A 21,363-nucleotide genomic window follows, 5' to 3' on the forward strand; every position below is an offset into this window, starting at 1 on the left:
TTGGGCGGCTTCCTCCACGTGTAGGTGTTTTATAGATGTGTGGTGTAGTTTAGATGTTTCTGTGAATGTGCTCCAGTTTGCTTTTGATTCATTAAACCTGTTATGGGAAGATGGACTGCTTGGGCCTCTACCTATATACGTTAGTGAAGTGGGGAAGTGGTCACTTCCATACGGTTCAGTGCCCACGCGCCACTCAAGACATGGAAAGAGAATTGCAGAACCAATAGCCAAGTCAAGATGTGAGTATGTATTGTGTCCTAAGTTATGGAATGTAGGCTGTTTTTTGTTGAAAAGGCATGCTCCGGAAGATGTAAGGAATTTCTCTATTAGGCGACCTCGGGCATCCGTTCTGGAGGAGCCCCAAAGGGAGTTGTGCGCAATAAGGTCGCCTGTTAGGATGTATGGTTTGGGCAGCTGGTCGACCAGCACCTCGAAGTCAGAGATCGAAAGTGCATGATCAGGAGGAATGTATATGGAACACACCGTTATCAATTTATTGAATATTATTGTGCGAATTGCTACAGCCTCAAGGACAGTATTCAAAGTGACAGGGTGGCATGCTAAGGATTTCCGTGCGATTATGGCCACACCCCCAGAAGAGTGTATGCAGCCAACCCTGTCCCTTCTGAATAGCATGTACCTACTTAAGAAATCTGTCTGTTTGGAATTGAGGTGTGTCTCTTGGAGACACATGAGACTTGGATGATTAGCATGCAGCATCTCGTACACATCATCAACATTTTTAAGGAGGCCTCTGCAGTTCCATTGAATTATGTTTTCTGTTCCCATTATTTGCGTTTAAGAATGAATGGAGTGTGTTTGTGTGTGTGTGTGTTCATGTGTCGTCTTTCGGGGCTGTGACTCTTGGATTGGGCTTTTTGGGCCTTTCTGTAGGCTTGGACGTCGAAGGCCGCTCCTTGCGCTGCGTTGCAGGCAAGAACGGCACGACGTCCATCTTGTCGTCCGATGTCCTGGGTGTGCCCGTCGAACCGGGCCCCCCTGACTTGGCCCCCCTTCGGGGGCCCTTCGTTTGAGCCACCACCGCCGCGGGTGTCGGGGGCGCCAGAAGTGGCACGGGCGGTGCGGTGGCGGTGGGAACCGATGCGGGGCCCCCGGTGTCCATCCCCTCGGCACCCTCCAACGCACTGGAGGACGGGGAGGCAGCGGCGGGAGCGGCATCGGTGCCAACAGAGACGGTTGGCACCACAACCGCTGCTGCCTCGGCAACCGGCGTGGTGCCGGGTTGGGCTGCATGAGGCAACCCAGGGGGGGGGGGGGGGGACCAAGTCCGACTCGCGGTACTGGGTCCCAGCCGAAACCAGACGCCGCTCTGCCCCCCGGCGAGCTGCGTTTGCGTACCTCCCAGGGGGAAAGAGGCGAACCTCTTTCGCGCTTCTGGGAAGGTGATGTTCTCAGTTACCTTGATGTTGATGATCTTTTTCTCTGTTTGAAATTTTTCACATTTGCGGGAGTACGCTGCATGCGTCCCCCCGCAGTTCACACAAGTGAGGATGTCAGATGGGCGGTTGTCGCTGGGGTGATCGTACGCCGCGCATTTTGCACAGGTCGTGCGGCCACGGCAAGAGTTTGTACCATGCCCGAACCGCTGGCACTTGAATCAGCGGTGCGGGTTCGGAATGTAAGGACGAATGGAGCATCGAATGAAGCCTGCATTTATATATTGTGAAAGTGCCGAGCGGTCAAAGGTCAGGATAATGTGTTTGGTGGGGATTATCTTGTCGTCCCTGCGCATCGTGATGCGCCGCACGGCTGGGACGCCCAGATCCTTTAAACCTTCGAGAAGGTCGGCATCTGTTTCCGTCAGGAGATCTGTCTCAGAAATCGCACCTTGGGAGCTGTTTAGGCTCCTGTGGGGTGTGACCCTGATGTCCAGATCATGGATGCGGGTTTGTGCACGAAGAGGGCGGGCTTGTTGTTCGGCATTGAGTTCTACAAGGATTTCTCCGGTCATGAGCTTTTTAGCTTGATATTTTCCACCTATTGTGCTTTGCAGAAATTTAGAAATCAAGAATACGGACATGGAAGCGACAGGTCTTGCTGAGTCAGCTGACTCAATCACAAGAAAACGAGCATACTTATTCACGCTTGTTGACAAGACAGTTGTTGAAAGAGGTGGGAACGAAACTTCGGTGCTGCCCCTTTTCGGGGTCGATCACGTTTAGGGGGGGGGGGGTTGGAAAATGCCATATGATACATTGGAAAGCAGGGATACGGGGGTACGTTCTTCGTCAGCCTTACCCTGGTAGACAGACAGGGAGCCCATCCGCCGGAGCTTGACCTGGGCTCCGACGGCCACCGTTTGTGGTTTCTACCCTTCACCATAGAACACATCGCCACGGTTGGATCCAGCTTATGTTTGGGGGCTCGGGGTCTGCGGTGTCGCCAACACCGTCACCAAGATTACTCAAGGTGGCCCGTGCGGGGCTCTGCTCTCTTTCCAGCCTGGCACCACTAGCGCAAGCGGCGCTAATTTTTTTTACCCGAAGTCTGCCAAGAAATGCTGTAGGTAGCTGTAAAACTGCCGCTGTGACGACCTCTCGAAAAAAAGAAAATACAATCCCGGTTGAGTTTTCCCTTGTTTCGCTAGCTCGGAGCCCTGTATGTTTCTGCTATCATTTTCTGCGTATCTGGAGCTGGATCGCTTCGCTCGGTTCCATTATGTAGCGCACAATTCCTGCCAGTGTCGCTCGTCAAGCAACTTGCAGAGGACGTGTCTGTTTTCACATTTTATTCACTTCCTATGGCACGTCGTTGCAATTATGTTGGCCGACCGAGCAACAGGGTCATTTCGCGCATCATGGTGGTGTGGCGCGTAATTTTTTCCAGCGAGGATTCCTTGCACGACGCTGGCTCTGTCCATAGATTTCATTCCACGCAAGCGTCACTTCCCTGTGCGAGTTATCATATCAGCAACCACTTTCAGCACGCGTCAACCACCTATAATAAGGCATATACGCAACGGTGGTGTAACAATGGGGGCGAGAAAATGGTTTATTTATGTGCCGAAGATCACAAGACGTCAGTGGCGGATTTTGTAGCGGGCCAATGAGGCTGCAAAATAAAAACACGAGAAGATACACCCATGCGCTCTTTACAATATTTTTTTTCGTTTTGGTTCGCCTTTAAAAGGGAGATTTATTGCAGGCGCCGCAAAGCGGTGGCCCGGCAGGCAGTTATTGGCACTTGTTATCAAGCCATAGCGTACACTGCAGGCAAGATTGAACATGGAAAGTGGCGCGCTCACAGCGACCTCTGTACAGTGCGAGGTGCTAATAAGAAACAGCGACGGCTTCAACCAGCCGTCGTTCATCCACAGATCGTCGACGGAGGTGGCCGCACGGAATAACTGCCAGCGTATGCAGGTGCGTATGTCCTGCTCCTCGTTTCGCTACCATTGAAAGCAACGTGTTCTTCTGCCTTAAAACCTTTATTCGTGGTCGGGAAGATGAACACTTGCAAGGCAGCACTTCAATCACTGTGATATTCGAAGGCGTGGTTACGGGCCAACAGTGATTGAAGCGGGTAACCCGAAACTGGGAATAGCAGGGGTATTCGTAAGTGAGGCAAGGCCACGTCCACGCCACGTCTGGTTGTGAGCTTGGCTGCTTCAAAAGACCGTAACCCCCACCCATCGGTGGGCTTACGCGCGCCAAGAGAGGGCTTTTGTCTGAGTGCTGTTGGTCTGCTAGCCTTGCGGCGGTTTTTACTTTCTTGGTTTGAATTTGTCAGTTGGTTGCATAAAGAACCGGTCTGAAGCTTGCGTGGCCCTTATTCCTGATGAATGGCTTGTCTCGAGTGCGAGTTCCGTACGGCTGGATTTGGCCATGAGCAGCTGAATAAGTAGTGCTGTTGTATTGCTTTTAAGTTCTTTTGTTTCTTTTCGCCAATGATGTAAATTTAGACCATCATAGCGTGAAAACAGTCGAGATATTGGGGATGGCACTTAAGCGCCTTCAGTCTGCCAATTCTGTATTTTCCGCCGACGATAGGCGTAGTGCGAGGTTGCTCCCTTTTTTTTCTTTTTGCATTTCGAACATTATTTTCCTTAGTATCTTAGTTTAGTCTTCGCTTTTCTCGAGATCTCTAAGATGCACATTTTTGATTTCGTCAGTTCATTTCTATTACCATTTTTTTTTATGTTTTTGGTTTCTCAAAACTCCGTCTGACCAATTATTTAAACTTCGTTATTATGACGATTAAATGTCTGGCTCCCGCCACTTATTTATTTTTTTCTGTGTGTGTGAAAATTTAGGGCGTTGCACGGTCCTGGCTTTGGGGGTTACTTGGCGAAGAATTCTACGCATTAGAAGGCCTGCGAAAACTTTGCTGTGATCGAAGTGACATATCGTGCGGGTATTCGCGTGAATCGGTTTAGCGTTGCCGATGTTAATCTATTTGATTGATTGATTGATTGATTGATTGTGGGGTTTAACGCGCCTGCGCAACGCAGGTCATGAGGCGCGCCGTAGTGGAGGGCTCCAGATTAATTTTGACCACCTGGGGATCTTTAACGTGCGCCGAAATCTCGTACACACGAGCGTTTTTGCTTTTCGCCTCCATCAGAAAAGCAACCGCCGCAGCCGGGAATCGAACCCGCGACCTCGTGCTCAGCAGCGCAACGCCTTAGCCACCACTGAGCCAAGTTGATCTATTTCGTTCGTGCAGGAGTGCGAGTACAAACTATGATATGAGCGCTCAGTTTCCGTTGTATGCGGCTCATCTGGTTACCAGGTCCCGAAGCTCTGCGCATGCGGTCAACTTCTCCCCGTTTGATTGACTTTTTAAACTCGTATTTTTTCTGGGCCTACCGGCAAACGCAGAAGTTGAGTCTTTCTGTCTGTCACTTGAATCAGCCGCAGCGCCAAAATTTGAAACAATGTCTAAACTAGTATACGCAGTGAAGACATTTCTAACGTAACTGCGTGCAGTGCGGGACACGATATCACGGGTGCTTTTTAGGATTGCAGGCTTGCCTTCCTTGGAAGTCGATTTATCGGAATACCGCGTGAACTATGGTTGCCCGAAGCAGAATACCCCTGATAGTGCGCAAGCCTTATATCGGCGCACTGCGGCTGCGCGCACTGTGTGCTGAACCAGTTCCGCCCGCTCGTACAAGTGAACGGCTTGCTGGTTCGTGGATTAGGGAAAGAGAGAAGGCGGACGGTCCATTGTTTCCTGCCGGTATGAAAATGGATTGTCGTGCAAAAAAGACCCACTGATGTTCTTCTTTCGGATGTGTTTTAAAGTTCAGAAATTGTAAAGGCACGCTTCGGGAAAGTGCCCCCCCCCCCCCCCCCCCCCCCCACCCCCGAAGCGGGGTTATTCCTAATCGGTACTATCGGCTAGGATGGTGAAGGCTGCCGCATTGGGGTGGCTCGCCCTCGCCGGCGTAGTGCGCGACACTGCGCACTTCTACATCGATGCGCGATTACGTCCTTGGCCGTTCGAGCTGCAGAAAAAAAAAAAAAAAATCGGGCTCCCGTTTGTCGCTCATTCCGTTTCAAATCAAGTGATAACCAAGTGCTGTTTTCTCTTGGCGCGCGTTTTCAATCAGCCAGCCACCGCCAGCGCAGCTGTTCCTACTGCACCGTTTGGTCGATGAATATCCTCTTTCCGCATCGCCAACGAATGAGAAGAGAAGACAAAGAATTAAAACGCGGGCTTGCGTTTTTATCACGTTGCTCCGACGGTACCGGCAGTTTGTTGCTCTATAAAATCCATTCAGATACGGCTAGACAAACATGGCCCTTTGAGGCAAAAGAAATTTAAAGGAGTGTCCGCACTTAATAACAACCGTGAAGCACCAGCTGATGTGGGGAAGTAGTTATAATTGGGGTTTCGTAGTTCACGCGATACTGCTTATAAACGGCGATCTCCGTCATACGTCAAAACTGTTCCAAACTTCAGTAACTCTTTTCGTCTATCAGACATCTCGGCATTACAAGAAAAAAAAAAGTTATATTTCGCCCAACATATTACTACATAACTGACAGTAGCAGCGTTAATTTAACCTTGTGGAATGGTTCTATTAAAAATCAGGCCCAAGACAAGGAAGATAAAAGGAAAGACTGAACATGCCTCCTCCACCTGTTCCAAGAACACTAGAAAAGATGGTGTGTGAGAACATCGATCCCCAAAAATAGAATGGAAATGAGCAAACTTCAATTGCAACTATTATAGAGGGAGCTAGGGAGAACGGCATGAGGGTAGGGAAAGGGGATTGCGAGGCTGGCGGTCGTTTTCGACATTTTCCCCGAAGCAAGCAGACACGCGCCATTTTTCCCCCTCTTAAATGGAAACGAAACTTGCGAGGACCGTAATACCCGTTGCGCGCTTAATTCCAAGGCTAAGGTGCACCATGAGCACACAGTATACAGTGTGACGCCGTTGAGCTGCTATCGATCGCACGTCCGGGCTACAGCGGCGGCGTCCGCCGCCACTCTAACCCGGACGTGCGCCGATATAGCTATAGACCGTTCACTGAAAGGCTGTGGTAATGAACGCTGTGCGCTCCGTTTTCCATGCTTCTTCATACTCAGAATGGCTCTGCTGTGTGCTAGTTGGTATATATTCGAAGGGAATCGGCTTCAATAAAAACAAACACAAAGGGAGAGGGAGATACAGCAGTGTTTCGTGTGTCTCCCTTTTCGTTTTTGTTCGATTTAAATGCAGAGCATTTCTTTAACTCACGATGTCACCCGGCGTTGTCGGCGTTGGCGTGCCTCGGCGTCCGCAACAGCCGTTCCAGGTGCGCCCTCCCCCCCACTCTTCCTCTCCCGCATCACGCTACCCTCCTCGCTCTCAACAACAGGTCCGCACCCCTCCCCCTACACTATATAAAAAATAATACTTACCGGCGCCTGGTTTCGATCCCACGACCATGCGGGCGGAACGCAAGGTACATGGTGCTCTACCCACTGCGCCACAAAGCCGACACAGAATGGAAGGCTACGAACGCTCCTTATATCCTTGACTCATTCAAACTACGCCAAGAAGCTGCTGATACAACGCATTCACTACCTGTGGGCGGAACGGGAGGTACATGGTGCTCTTCCCACTGCGCCACAAAACCGACACAGAAGGAAAGGCTACGAACGCGCCTTATATCCTTGACTCATTCAAACTACGTCAAGAAGCTGCTGATACGACGCATTCACTACCACCAACTCCCCAAACACTAAACGTTAACGCAATACACCCACCCCCTATGCGACGCATTTACTCGAGTCCCCCTCGCGGGGAGATGGGCCCTTTTATTCAAACTCTCCCTTTACCGTTGGAGTGAAAAGTCAGTGGGGTGCAGTGTTGCGGAGTTACCAGTCCGGAATCGGAATGAATCCGGAATCATTCCACATTTTCGCGACCCCGGAATGGAATTGGAATGGAATGGCGCCAATACTTGAAGGAATGGAATGGGAATGGAATTACATGTATTTTCCCAAGATAAAGCACATGTACTTTTTCCATCTACGCGCGGTTTTTGCCAAATTTTGCAAAAACACGCAAAGGAACCCACCGGCCCAAGTTTAAATATCAGCAAGCCGGAGCCTTGAATTTAACAACACAGTACTGTTAAAATCGATTGGCTGGTTTCAAGCACGGTATATGTATAAGCAGCGACCCTACTACAATTCTGCCATTATGTACAGCGCTGCTACGACATTCGTCGCGATTCTCCGCGTAATAACCGCGGCTCTAAGCCATTGGTATGCGTGGTGGGGAACTACCGCAGATGCATCCCCCCTACCCCCTTCTCTCCCACTAACTGGGCCTTGTGATTTTTTACCTTGGTGGCGCATCGCCCCGGCTGCAACCTGCCTCCGCACCCCCCCCCCCCCTCTCCCTCAACTTTTGTTTTTTTTTGCTTCTGTAACCTTCGGCGGCTCGCATCCAACCTTCCCGTCAGCGGGACGCTGGCGCGGTGCTTGTGTTCACTGCAAACTTCCACATATCAGCTTACGCCCCATCTCACCTCGCGCTCCCCAGTTCTCCCCCAGGAACGCTTGCAATACTGTCCCTCCTGTCTAGACAATTGGACGCCTTTGCCCGAAGAAGCGTCGATGAAGGCCTAAAGTATTGGTTCTGGAATCCACTCAAAACAGGAACGAGAGCCCATGAAATAGGAACTGCGGCCTAGGCTGCGCATCCCAGCTCCGACGCGGCAATTACCGGCCGAATAAAGGCTGCGTTTACTCTGTTCTAGGGAGCGTCTGCAAAATCAGCGAACAGCTAATGGCACAAACGAACTTCTCACCAGATAGCTCCTAATCGACCAGATTTAGGGGAAATCCTCAAGGTGGAGTAGGTTTCTATGAAGGAAAGTTTGACATCCACCTGAATGCAGCCATACGGCTACAAAGGAAAGCTATACAGCTTTCTCAGAAACTTCGCAGTTGAAGAAAAATTCGTCCCGGTCCAGGATTCGAACCCGGGACCACCGCTTAAGCGGAGCAGTCGCTCTACCAACTGAGCTAACCAGGAGGCTAGCAGTTTGTAGCTCGACGGCGAATTGATCAACAACTCGTAGTGAATGACAAGTGTTAATAGACCAGATTTAGGGGAAATCCCCAAGGTGGAGTACGTTTGTATGATGAAAGTTTGACATCCACCTGAATGCAGCCATACGGCTACAGAGGAAAACTACAAAAAAGAAGCTCTCCGTCACCTGAACAGGCGCTACTGCAACAGACAAAAATATAATAAATAATTCTTGAGACAGCAAGTAGAGCTTTGATGCTGGATTTAAGACTTAAGTAACCGCACACCTGGCGCCTGAAAGGAGGGGTAGAGGGGGGGGGGGGGGGTCTTGCTGGCACTGGTGCCGCGCTGGCGCCTGTGGGTGACAAAAGAAGCCCAATGATTGATTTAGGAGCACGCTCATACTGTAAAAGCTGGGCGATGCTTCCCCCTTCACTTTCTGTGCTACCCCCCCCCCCCCCCCCCCCCCCGTCTTCTTTCTAGCTTTTTATGGGAAAAAAACACTGATTTCATAGCGCACTGCCGCACACTTGCTCCTGCGCCTAGCGGCTCACGTACGCACAATATGTCCGCCAACATGGCACATTGGAAACAGTTTTTTTTATATTACCCGTGAAGAAAAAAAAAAACAAGCTGCACGCTGCAAGCTTTGTTCCGAAACGGTTCCGACCCATTTGAAAGCGAACGCTAGCCGCTTTCCCTTGCTTTGCCAACTCTCAAGGGCAGTTTTCAGTGTAAATGCTACGTCAGCTGACGTGGAACACGTGTTTTCCACGGCATCCCTGATAATGACAGCAAAGCGAAACCGGCTCTCAAACACGTCTTTCGAGCAGCTAATGTTTGTCAAGCGCCACGTATAGGCAGAGGGCAACTGTTTTATTTTGCTTTTTGTTTTTAGAACTGATCGTTGAAGCAGCCATCATTTACACTTCGTGTTTTGAGAACTGTACGCCGAAGCGCCCATTTAGCTCATACTATTTTGTTACGTAATGCGATGAATGAAACCAAAATAAACCTTTTTTTCGGCCTTTCACTGCAGCTTGAGACCTTTATTGCGGCATATAAAATTCACGATGACATCTAATTGCGATGCTGAGCACGAGGTCATGGGTTCGATTCCCGGCCGCGGTGGCCGCTTTTATGATGCAGCAGAAAAGCAAAAACGCCTGTGTGTACGAAATTTCGGCGCACGTTGAAGATCCCCAGGTGGTCAACATTAATCCGGAGCGCTTCACTACAGCTCGTCTCATCGCCTGCGTTGCGTCGGCGCGTTAAACCCTTCAATCAATGAACGAGGGCACCTAAGCACTTTTTCTGGTGTAGGGATTTCCGCAACACTAGACTGGCCGACTGCCGAACGTGTCCTTCTATTATTATCGTTATCATTTTTCTTTACTTTTTTTTTCGGTAGATTGCCCAGACCAGAGGACAGTTGGGGGAACCTACATTGCTACTCCACTACATGCAACTCCTCAAATGAGTTATACAGGCCTCAGTTATACAATGAGTTATACAGGCCTTGGACTCAGTTTTTGCTGAGCCCAAGGTCGCAACGTATTCTCTAAGTCCTTCTTTATTTAGCTAGATTCAAAGGTTGCGTGGTGTAAAAGTGTGAATGATCTCCCAATTTAAAAAGAAAACAAAAACAAGACGCAAATTAGTATACGAACAAGTGCACTATCCCAGTATACACTAACGAGAGAAAAAAATTATCCCAGTGCATTGGTTCCCACCGAGACACCCATACAAAGGTCGCGCATACTCTAAGCACAGCCTGAACTTTCGATCGTGTGCAGTGGATGATACCTGACGCACGTAACTAAGCTCTTCGGCAAGGGCGACATTGCATGCTTGCAGACACGCAAACACAGAAAGTTCTCAACCTATCCATGCTTTCAACGCGCGCTTGACATCCGTGAGAGCTGACGACCGCTGCGGCCCGTGATCCGTATTTGGTGCAAAGGCAGGACAAGGTGGACAAGGTGCTGGAGCGGTAACTCTTCCAACTGATACCACCAAATCCAGAGGTTCTGTTCCCCGTTAACAAAATTATAGTTATAACCATACTCACGACCGCTCCATACTCGTGTAAACTACTACGCGTGTAATACGCGTTTAGGGAATAAGTCTCCTTCAACCATACTTTTGTCAGTACAAAAAGAACATGTCGTCACTTTAGCATTAACACATTCAGGCTTAAACAATATGAAAACATCACAACTCGTAAAGACATGCTGACCATAGAAATACTATAGTAACTAACGGGAGAACTGCCCCTGAGGGAATTAGAGGAGGGATCGCACTGCACGAGATCAGCCACTAAGCCCCTATCCCTTGACCTTGGGGACCATGTTTTAGCAGTTCTTAACGAGTGTAATAGCATCAGCTTAATGGTGTGTTCATTGGTAACTTGATAATCACCCGATAAAACGGGGAGGAAACAGAGGAATGGAATTGAACTGGCTGGCCATTCCCGGAATGGGAATGGGTGATCTCCAGGCATTCCGAGGAATTGAAAGGAATGGAATTTAGGCGAATTGTCATTCCCCGGAATGGAATTGGAATGGAATGGGGACGCCCATTCTGCAACACTGGTGGGGTGCACGAGCAACGACCGAAATGACCGCCCCTATCACACCTTGTTTAGAGAGGCGTGATTGGCGCATGCGCGTTTTCTCCATTTTTCTGGCTTGTCGGCTTCTGCTCAATACGATTACTCTTATGTGGCGCACAAGGTCTCATTACCAGTCGCTATTGACCTTTTCCGCGGCAAGAACGGCGCTTGTAAAAAGCGATTCCGAGAACCACAACTGGCGGCCGCTTTTCTGATAGAGGCGAAAAGCAAAAAAACGCCCGTGTGTACGAGATTTCGGCGCACTTTAAAGAACCCGAGGTGGTCAAAATTAATCCGGAACCCTTCACTACGGCGCGCCTCATCGCCTGCGGCACGTCGGGGCGTTATACCCTACGATCAACTGTGACCCTGCTCTGGACTTAATGAATTCAGCGTGAATTCGCCATTTTTTTTTCGTAAGCAAAACCTTAGAAATCACTAACATGTGCACGTATAGCTATGAGAACTTGCGCATTAAAGATACAAAAGCGCTTGACAGGTCTTATAAAAATTAGGTCGGCAACTGAGGCTGGCACAGAAACACGTTTTAAGGTAAAAATTGGCGCCAGCACCACAAGCGCTAGAAAACCTAGCGAAAGGCTCGTTTTAAGCTATACAGCACCCCACAAGCGTTCTTGCTGTATCTTTCTTCCAATCGCTTTTAGTAACATAGATGAGCTGCCTGCATCAATGCAAGTTTTGTTGCGTTATCAACTTCCCTGCCATCACCGCCGGCACACTATAGTCTCCTGCTATGTTGCAGGTTTATGGCGTGACTACAGAAAAATACATGCGTGACCATCGGTTGTATCTGGCGGTAAGGACTGAGAAACGCTACGCCTGATAACGGCGGAGCGTACTGATGCCGCGGATTCACTCTTTAGTCAAACTCGAACTCAATCTGCGGAGTAATGATTGAAACGGGCAGTTTTCTTTGTTATTCTCCTCTTGAATTCGATCCCACCAGCTTGGAAGTGTGGACAAATGCATTGCGTTGGGTTCCTTAACGTTGGGTTCCTTGAGTGTACTGTTGGGCGAGTTCGTCCCGTCGTCTTTCGGTGTCCGTGTTTTATTTCGCGCTGTAGCATCTTTTACACTGAAGCAGAGCCTTCTAGAAGGCTCTGTAATGAGGAGGCTTGTACTGCTCTCTTGTGTTGCTGTTACACCATTCCAATAATTTCTTGTTATTACTGAACGTTAAAATAAAATACGGGACGTTTCGTTAGGAAAGTTTTAAACTGGGCGTCGTGCAAAACTGCGCCTGCTGATTTTTCACAGGGATTTCACGGCGCCGAAGGTTGGTGAAATTTTTTGTCCCATCTGATGGCTACGGCAGCCGCCGAACGCGAGCAGTTACGTAACATTGCGTCACTTTTAAGAAAGGTGTCGTTGCCAGTGTGTGACGAAACATTCCCGCCAACTGTTCTTATTCCGCCACGTCTTTTCAGCCAATCGCCGAAAGGGCATGACGTACACCCGGCGTCAAAATAAGCCGGGGCACGCGAGCGCGTGGCAAAATGCATTGCCGCGACATCTGACGTTGTACATTTGGTGTCGAGACCCCTATGTGCGCGTGCGCGTCCAACCACGCTCGCTAGCCTGTCTTTTCATTCGCTTCAAACGGCAACACTTGTTACATTCAGCGCTTGGCGGCAGGGGCCACTTTCTTTGGCCAACCCGTCTTGCTCGCACACGATTCAGCAGCCGAGGGCGAGGGTGAAGATGCGTTGCTCGCTCTGCGCTGCTCTGACAAAGGATACATGGAAACAGAACTGCTATCTTAGTTTTAAATACTGCATTCTTTTTTACAGGAAAGCTGTCTATGGCCAGGATCCAGAAGATCGTCTGCGGTAATAGAGCGATGTAGGCAATAAGTGCGTCTTAGGCCGGGTTCAGAGTGTTGTCGCAACTGTCTTAATATCTTTAAATAATGACGTAATTTGACGTCTCAGCCAAGCGAACCGTGTGAAACACCGTTTTTTTACGTCCATAGCGTAGGATACGGCTGTTACGTATTTAGTCTGAACATAGCATTGAGCGAGCGCACATCATTGCCGCGCGCACACCCCCTTATCTCCAAGCGTCGAGCTCCTCGTGCGAGCACAGCATACTGCCCCTTCCCTTCCCCGCCCCCCCTCCCCCGCACACTTTCGGAGAGCGCTGGCTCGCGCCACCACGGCGAACCTACTCCCCTCCCGATTTCGCGACATTCTCCTCCTTTGCTTTCTTTCACTCGTCGGTCTTGTCACGACGACGCCGATGCAGCTGAGCCCAGAGAAGGGCGCCAAAGGGCTGTTCCCTAAAATGTCTTCCCAGCAATTCCTTTGTGTTAGGAGGTGAAGCAGGCATTAAGAGGATCGTTGTAAGCTTAATCTTTGTAAGATGGCTTTCCCCCATCGACTGTTGAACAGGGAATCACGTCAATTTTCGGAAGGAATACCATCACAGAAAGTGGCTCTAACGCTTGTTTCATTGAAACTATACCGAAACAAATTATATGACAATTAGTCGCTAAGACGAATCTAACACAAAGCCGGGTTTTATATAGTTTTCAAAATTACATGGTTCACAGTGAAATTGTAAATATTGTGAAATTCTCGTCCGCTGTCAGTACATATGGGATTCTACAGGCGGGAAACGGACAGCCCCATGTTTGTCCACCGGAAGAAAACTCTAGTTCATCAAGTTCATTCAGTCAATTAACTTATATCCCTAGCTTTGCGGCTCACGCCTAGTTCAGCCATCCGCCACTAGGCGCTCAGGAACGAGCGTAACTCTATGGGCGGCGATCTTTTCAGCGCGATTACTCATAATTTTCGAAATTTTCTGCGATGTTTTTCTTATCATGTTATCCTGGGAATAAAAACAACCAGTATATAAAATATAGCATCAGTATATTGGTTCCCCTAGGTTCCTGAAGGGTTTAAAGTGCGAGTATTGCGGAGAAGCTTCAAGCATTGCGGAAAAGCTCCTGCCGTCCCCGGAGCAGACCACACTCCGTGGCTGCTTTGCCTCGTCGTTGTATCAGTCCGGGTTCCAAATAAGTCGAATTTTTTGAAGCCTGTGCGCGTTACTGGCGCGTTGAAGGAGAAACGGATAATGTGGAGCTAAAGCGAAGCGGTGGTTCTGGTTTTGGGCGCTGTTACAAATCGTCGGTGTGTGCGTGCGCGCGCGCGCGCTTGTGTGCGTGTGTGAGCGTGCATGCGTGCGTGTGTGGGCGTGTGTGGGAGTGCATGCGTGCGTGTGTGTGTGTGTGCATGCGTGCATGCGTGTTTTGCACGTGCATGTGTGCGTGTTCGCGCACGCACGCACGCACGCAAGCACGCACGCACACGCGCATACGCACGCGTGCGTGCGTGCGTGCGTGCGTGCGTGCGTGCAGCTCTTTCATTTTAATCCAGGCTGCGTTGGGTAGACCAAAGTAAAGACAGCAGTGGAACAGCCAGAAGAAGAACATAAAGCAGTCGTAAATGTCGTTGTGCAGTAATAGAAATTTTGGTTAAGTACATTTCACTTGTCTTTGGTTTCACTCTTTGTAGAACTCCGTGTGAGAATTCAAGCGACGCCACAATGGTAATCATTGTGGGTGTCGTTTTCAGCTTCGCAGTCCAACTACGTTCACAGCGTGGATTGGAGGCACAATTTTTTGTATTTTGCCGAATTAGTAGATAATTTGTGAAGATTATTTAGCGAACTTTTAAAGCAGAAAATGTAGACAAAAAATCCAAATAGAAAGAAGCGGTTTCCAAACCTTCCGAACAAAATGCTCCAGTCCGGCCGTGAAGCACGCTGCCGCTTAAAAAGCGACAGGTCACCGATGCAAACGATAACGGTTGCCTGGGCTTATCGCTATAACGAACTGTGGCGAAGGGAGCACATCGCTGGCGTAAACGGCACAGCCAACGCCACGGAGCAAGAATAAGATTCTTGCTCGTGCCAACGCCTACATCGCTGAACCGTCGCCTTTCAAGCGGCAGCACGCCTATGGCTGTTCGCGCGCGAAACGTTTGGGAGCACTGCAATCAGGACGCGCAAGCTGGCATGTCACCTGGTGATTTTTGGTATTTCTCCAGTAATCAAAAAAAAAAAAAACACACTAATAGTGAATAGATAGAAAGACGGAAACTGTTTATTCGGACATACTGCAAACCGCTCTGAAACTTTAAATTGAAAAGTTTTGCCTAGCTCCATTGCTCCAGAAGTTGCGAATTAAACGTAATGGATTATCCGATTCGCAAGATGCAAAAAATAGTGTGACACACTACGTATCAAATAGAGCACCGTGCATTTGGTCGCATGGTCTTACAGTGCATCGGCATATTTTTAAATTCCAGCTTAAGTTACCACCCCTATATAAGGGTGTCCCAGCTATCATGCACCAAGATTTAAAAAAAGAGTAAAGGCGTAACTCGAAAGAAACCAGGTGTATAATGTTTGCAGTACTGTAAAGAAGCGGACAGTATTTTTTTTTCTTTAATGAGACTTAATTAACTAATTTTAATTAATTATCTAACTCGAGAAATACTGTCCTAATCACTAAAGTGTCAATGAGGCACTTGTAGGTAACCACGAGGGGCATCTAACTACGGTATTTTCAGCGATGAACTAATTGCGTACACATTTATTCTGACTGATAAAGGAAACCCGCGAAATATGAAAAATACCACGTGACGGCGCCTCCGCGCGCACCGTAAAGCAACGCCCTCAAACAGGCTGCCTCTAAGTTAGCCAGAATGAAATAGACAAAAGAAAGAAAGAAGAAATCGCGACCGAGTTTGTTCCTTATCTGCACGCGCGTCCCGCGAATCTTGCTGCTGCTGCTCTTTCCATGCATGCTATTATCAAGGTGATGCGCTGCCTCTTCGGGCGGGTAACACGCGAAGCAGTTGCTTTCAATCAGCTTTGTTTGGGGACGCTGCTTTACAATGCGCGCGTAAGCGTCGTCACGTGGTATTTTTCATATTTCGCGTGTTTTCTTCATCAGCCAGAATAAATGAGTACGCAATTAGTTTGTCGCTGAAAATAGCGCATTCGGATGCCCCTCGTGGTTACTTACAAGTGCCTCATTGACACTTTAGTGATTAAAACAGTATTTCTCGGGTTATATAATTAATTACAATTAATTACTTAAGTCTCATTAACGAAAAAATTACTCTCCGCTTCATCACAGTACTGCAAACATTATGCACTAGGTTTTCTTTGAGTTACGCAATTTCTCTTTTTTTTTAAATCTTGGTGCATGATAGCTGGAACATCCTGTATAGTACGGGGTTGAACAATGAGATTGATTTGAGGATTGATTAGAAAGCTGGGTAACCGACTGAGTGACGTTGGTTTGATTTAAAGGATTTAGTAATAAGTAACAATGTTCCGTGAGAATATTTTGTTGTGATTATTGTGAAGTATTTTCTTTTGTGGTCATCTTTATCGACGAAAAGAGCCTTTTCATATGCCGCCTATTTGGCTTGTTCCACTCGCGAAATGGACCCTGTGTATTCGGCATACCGCCGTTCGCCCAGACGTTCCAAGATGTCCGCAAATATCCGCGATGGCTTCCGCTCTCCGGTAGGTCAAAACATAGGGTCAAAGTTGACCCGAAATAATGAGAACAGGATTTCAAAATTATGGTAGCACTGCACTGATTCCAGGATGTGCAAAAATACGAAGAAGCAATTGTCGTAGTTAACTGTTGCGGAAATCTTTGTGACTGCGTGACCCTCCTACATGCTGGAACGAAGAAACGGAAGTGGGCACAATCCTCTCCGCATTCTGACTAGCTTAAGTACGGAATATATGCGCTAATATCGTTGTAGACTCTCAAATGGCATTAGAGTCTGTATTAGGCTCTAGGCTGCAGCCATAATTAGGCATTAGGATTCAGCCAAAATACCTAAACGCTTTGGTAAGATACTCGCATCCACAATAAAGAAGTTAATGCTATCTGGACAGCTGGAAGAGAACGAGGCATCGACAAAGAAGCACATGAACTCACGAACCTTGCTCCTCGCGACCACGATTACCGCAATAATCGTGGTCGCGAGTAGCCATCAGTGATTAATCGAGGAGCCATTTCCGAAAAAAAAAAAAAAAAAAAACATTAGGAACGTCTCCACATCGTACTCTAGAAACACGATAACTCACAATGCCATAAGGGGTTTCAATTCTGACGAATTTCAAACTCTGTAGATGCAAACCAACACAAGTATGTACAAATCGACGTGGGCGAAGATGTTTGGCCGGAACATGAAACATGAGCTTTAAACTATACTAAATTCGGGAACACATCCATACTCTTACGCGTAACCCAGCCATTTCCAAGCGAATGCTATGGGGAGAATCACTCAAACATTACACGTATTTACTCGATTATAAGAACCCCCTTCTTTGCATGCTTTTTGCATGATGCTTCGTGGTAGTGCACTTATTTGTTTTTTAGCAGTGTTTTCTACACTGAATTTTGCAATTTTTGCGTTGTGGAAAAAAAGAGGGCCGTGTGTACGAGATGTAGGCGCACGATAAAGTTCCGGAAGTGGCCAAAATTAATCCGGAGCCCTCCACTACGGCGCGCCTAATCGACTGCGTTGCGCGGGCGCGGTAAACCATATAACCAATCAATCCATTACTCAATCACTTTTTGCGCTGTAACGTCCATTGCTCCACGAGCGAGTTCGCAGAACGCGTGCAAACTGACGCTGATAGGCTGGTGATTTCTCGTTGGCCTGGTGTTGCCATAAGCGCCGAGCGCTTGCGGGCAAAGTCCCGAATCATGTGACCCTTGGCCTGGTGCGAACACGCCTCTTATAATACAGGCACTAGCCAGGCAAGCTTCGAAGATGGGGTAAAAAAGCGAATCGCAATTGAGCGTCTGCGGGGACGCGGAGGACGTTCTTCCACAGCGTACGCTTGTGGTAGTGATAGTTACGATTCCAAGTCATGCTGGTAGGCTTATCTCTCTCATTTTAAGCAAACAACGTGGCTGAACGCGGTATACCAATTACTGAAATATTGAGAATGCCCATCCAACGATAACGCGGATACCAAGCATGTTGTTTCAGCGAACCAAAACCGACACTGGATGATGTCCAAGATTTGAATTTAAACCAATCACGTAGTAGCTTGTATTTACGTCACTGCTGTTAGTTGGTGCGGTCGCCGCAAGCTGCGCAGGGTAGATTTTATTCTTTCATGCTTTGTAAAACAAATACCGCCTTATGCCCCGGATAAACGATGAAAAGTGTTTATTTGAGCCAGTCTACACAGTGCAAGAAAATACCGGAGCTTGACAGATTCACTTCAGTGCTTTCAGGATGCACGACGCGATAGCGTTACATCGATGGCGAAGGGACGTTTTGGAATGGAGTTACTGCGTTTACCATTTCTGCTTTCCAGGCACTGGCGGTTCCCCATGAGGGCAAGACTAGCCTCGACGGTTTTCAATCATCGTGGCACATGATATAGACGCCACATCCACTTGTGTGGCTTAATAAGATTTGGGCGTGAAAGCTTGCGGCTGCTTGGTGGTGGTCGATTTCAGAGAAAATGCGACACTGTCAGTGGTTCAGAGCGGTTATTACTTCATGTCGTGGCCGGTTTGAACATTTCAGATTTTGCTTAGGTAGAGATAGGAAGAACACTTTTATTCTGTAAAAAATAGCGGGAGTGTCTGCTGAGGAGGATCCGAAGTCCACAGCCCCAGATGCAGCAGCGTGCTCCCTGACCTCTCCGTCTGCTCAGGCTAATCTTGAGGCCACGTTCAATCTGTTGAGGCTGATAGATGCTGCCTCCTATTTCTCCATAGAAATGGAATGTGTAATGACCGAGTTGTTCTCCCTTGAAGGTATACCCTTGGAAATGGCGGGGTTGCATGGAAGATGGTGCATGATTTCCGCATTTAGCACAGTTTTCAGTTTCCTACCAAGTATCTCCCCCCATATGGATAGGTGAACATATAGATAGCTTTGTATCCTGAGCAGAGTTTGAAATTCTTCAGCATTTGAGCCCCTCACACGCGAAAAACCGTGTTCCTAGGCATAGAAAGAGGAGACGTTCTCCGTATATCTTGGGGAGGGGTGTCTGGCAGTCGTGGGCGCAAGAAGCAAAATATGCGAGCTCGCGTGCTTCTTGGTCAGCAGCCTCGATCCCTTCCAGACCTGCGCGTCTGGGTGTCCATGTAATTCGAACTTCTTTCATTGCAGATCAGAGAATGTTTAACGAAACGTTTAGGTAATCTGTTTGTAATATTTCAAATGGTCTCTAATGGTCTCTAATGATATTTGTGCTTCCATTTTATTGTTTCTGTACTCAGATTGCAAAGAGGATGACTCCAATCTCCGCTTCTTTTGTTCCTGTTTGTGGGGGAGGGTCACGCGGTCTCAATGTGGCGATTGTGGCTCGAGTACTTTCGTCGATTCCGGCGGCGGTGTTTGCAGGGGTTAGGGACTTTAATCGTAGGAGTTTGATCCTGGCTTCTCGCCTGTCCTTGTTTAGCTTGGGATCCAATGATATCGATTGGGACGAGCTTTTATGAGGACAATCTTGATAGCTGACACGTCCATCATAGCGTACAGGAAGGAAGCGGAGGGGGCTGTCTTGCATACGGGCAGACTATTCCGACTTTTTTTTCGCAACCGCTTCCTCTGCGCTACGAGAGTGGCTTCCCTAATGTCTACAAAGGTGATTCAAAGACTCTGTTTCAGGACCTCTGGGACGGCCTTGAAAATTGGGATGTTGAGGGCCGCCTTATATCCTGTCCAGATGGAGGTGTTTATTTGGTTTTCTCTGCTGAGGGTAACTTTGTTGTACGGGGGTTTTTAGGATATCCGGCTCGTAATCAGTGCCTGCATAAATATTATTGTTTCTTCTTTCCCCCCCGCCGTTGTCCTGGTAATGCGGTTTTTAATGTGGCCTAATTCTTTAGATTCTCCCATCTTTTGGGATTGTGACAAGGGCAATGACGCTTCTTAGTAGGAATATGCAGAGGATTCGTGAGTTTGTATTCTCTGGGACGACATTCCTAAATATTTTTTTTTATCTTAGTCGCGTGGTGCCATCACTCCTTTGCCCCACGCAAGTTGCACAAGTTACAGCCGTGAAAAATTTGAAAAGTAAACAAAATTTAGTGTAATTAGGCGCTATGCACTGGATTTCATTTCTCACTAGGAGACATATTGGTTCGTTTCTGCCAATAATCTAAACCTTCCTTGGTTTTTGAGACACAGCCGATAACCTTCTGCTCCTATTTTGGTTATGTGACACAATGTTGGCGCCGCTTTGGTGTAACGGCGTCGGTTGCGGGCCCGACTGGCGACGGTCTGCGGAACATTCTACCACCGACACAGCGTAGAAAGCGCGGCGCCTGCTGAATTCGCGTATCTTCTCTTTTATGACGACGGTACAATCACTGTCTTCCTTTCCACATTTGAAAGTGAAAGTGAAAGTTTATTTTATAAAAAGAATACATACATAATATTATACAGACAAGGGTCCCATAGTCGACAGACTGTAAGGGGACCCTTGATGATGAATACACAAACAAATGTTTGAAAGCAGCAAATGGGCGTATCATCTCATCATAATAGTAAAAGACAAGTGAAGTTAATCTATGCACTCAACAGTAAGCCTAATATATATAAACAAAAAGTTATACAATGTGAAGTAACGTAAAAGAAATAACGGCACAAGCAAACAGAAATGTAACTCATAAATACGAACAAAAGCAGGATTGTAATTAAACCAGAAGAAACTCTCTAAGATTGTTTTTAAAGCATGTAATAGAAGACGACGATTTAACCGTAACAGGCAAATTATTCCACAATGTGATAGCTGCGAAACAAGATGTTTTCTTACCGTAATTAGTTCGAACAGGTGGTAACAAGAAATTATTATTACTTGAAAATCTGGTTAAGGTTTTGCTTCGTAAACTAACAAGATCAATGAAATCATAAGAATGGTAAGAGTACAATAATTTGTAAAAAAAAATACTCCCAGGTTATAGTGAAATACTGCATTAATTGACAGTATGTTATTCTGACGTAGAAGGCCTGAAGCAGAAGAACGACATGAACTGAACGTTATAATCCGAATACACTGATTTTGAATATGTTGAACCGATGAAACGTGTGAAGGGTACGCGTTGCCCCATGAAACAATGCCATAATGAAATGACTGTGAACAAAAGCAAAATATAAAGACAACAAAGCATGTTGAGGAAAAAAGCGCCGAGCTTTGATCAAAGCTCGTATGCCAAAAGC

The 21,363-nt window shown here is 47.7% G+C and overlaps 1 protein-coding gene across 3 annotated transcripts in view; it reads left to right on the top strand.

Annotated features, from left to right (window-relative positions):
* Positions 1 to 3,175: 3,175 nt before the first annotated feature.
* Positions 3,176 to 21,363, top strand: part of LOC144177697 (uncharacterized) — a 60,195-nt gene continuing 42,007 nt past the window's right edge. The window contains exon 1 of one of the 3 annotated variants that reach the window (XR_013323836.1): positions 3,176 to 3,383. Coding sequence is in view for 2 of the 3 variants with exons in the window: in XM_077705282.1 (XP_077561408.1) it covers positions 3,246 to 3,383 (138 nt within the window). In the remaining variant the exon portion in view is untranslated. The remainder of the gene's footprint in view (positions 3,384 to 21,363) is intronic. The other 2 variants (XM_077705282.1, XM_077705278.1) reach the window with 2 other exon arrangements.

The sequence above is a fragment of the Haemaphysalis longicornis genome, unplaced genomic scaffold (assembly GCF_048455015.1).
Source record: "Haemaphysalis longicornis isolate Haplotype H1 unplaced genomic scaffold, Haemaphysalis longicornis Haplotype H1 scaffold_1, whole genome shotgun sequence".
NCBI classification, from domain to species: domain Eukaryota; kingdom Metazoa; phylum Arthropoda; class Arachnida; order Ixodida; family Ixodidae; genus Haemaphysalis; species Haemaphysalis longicornis.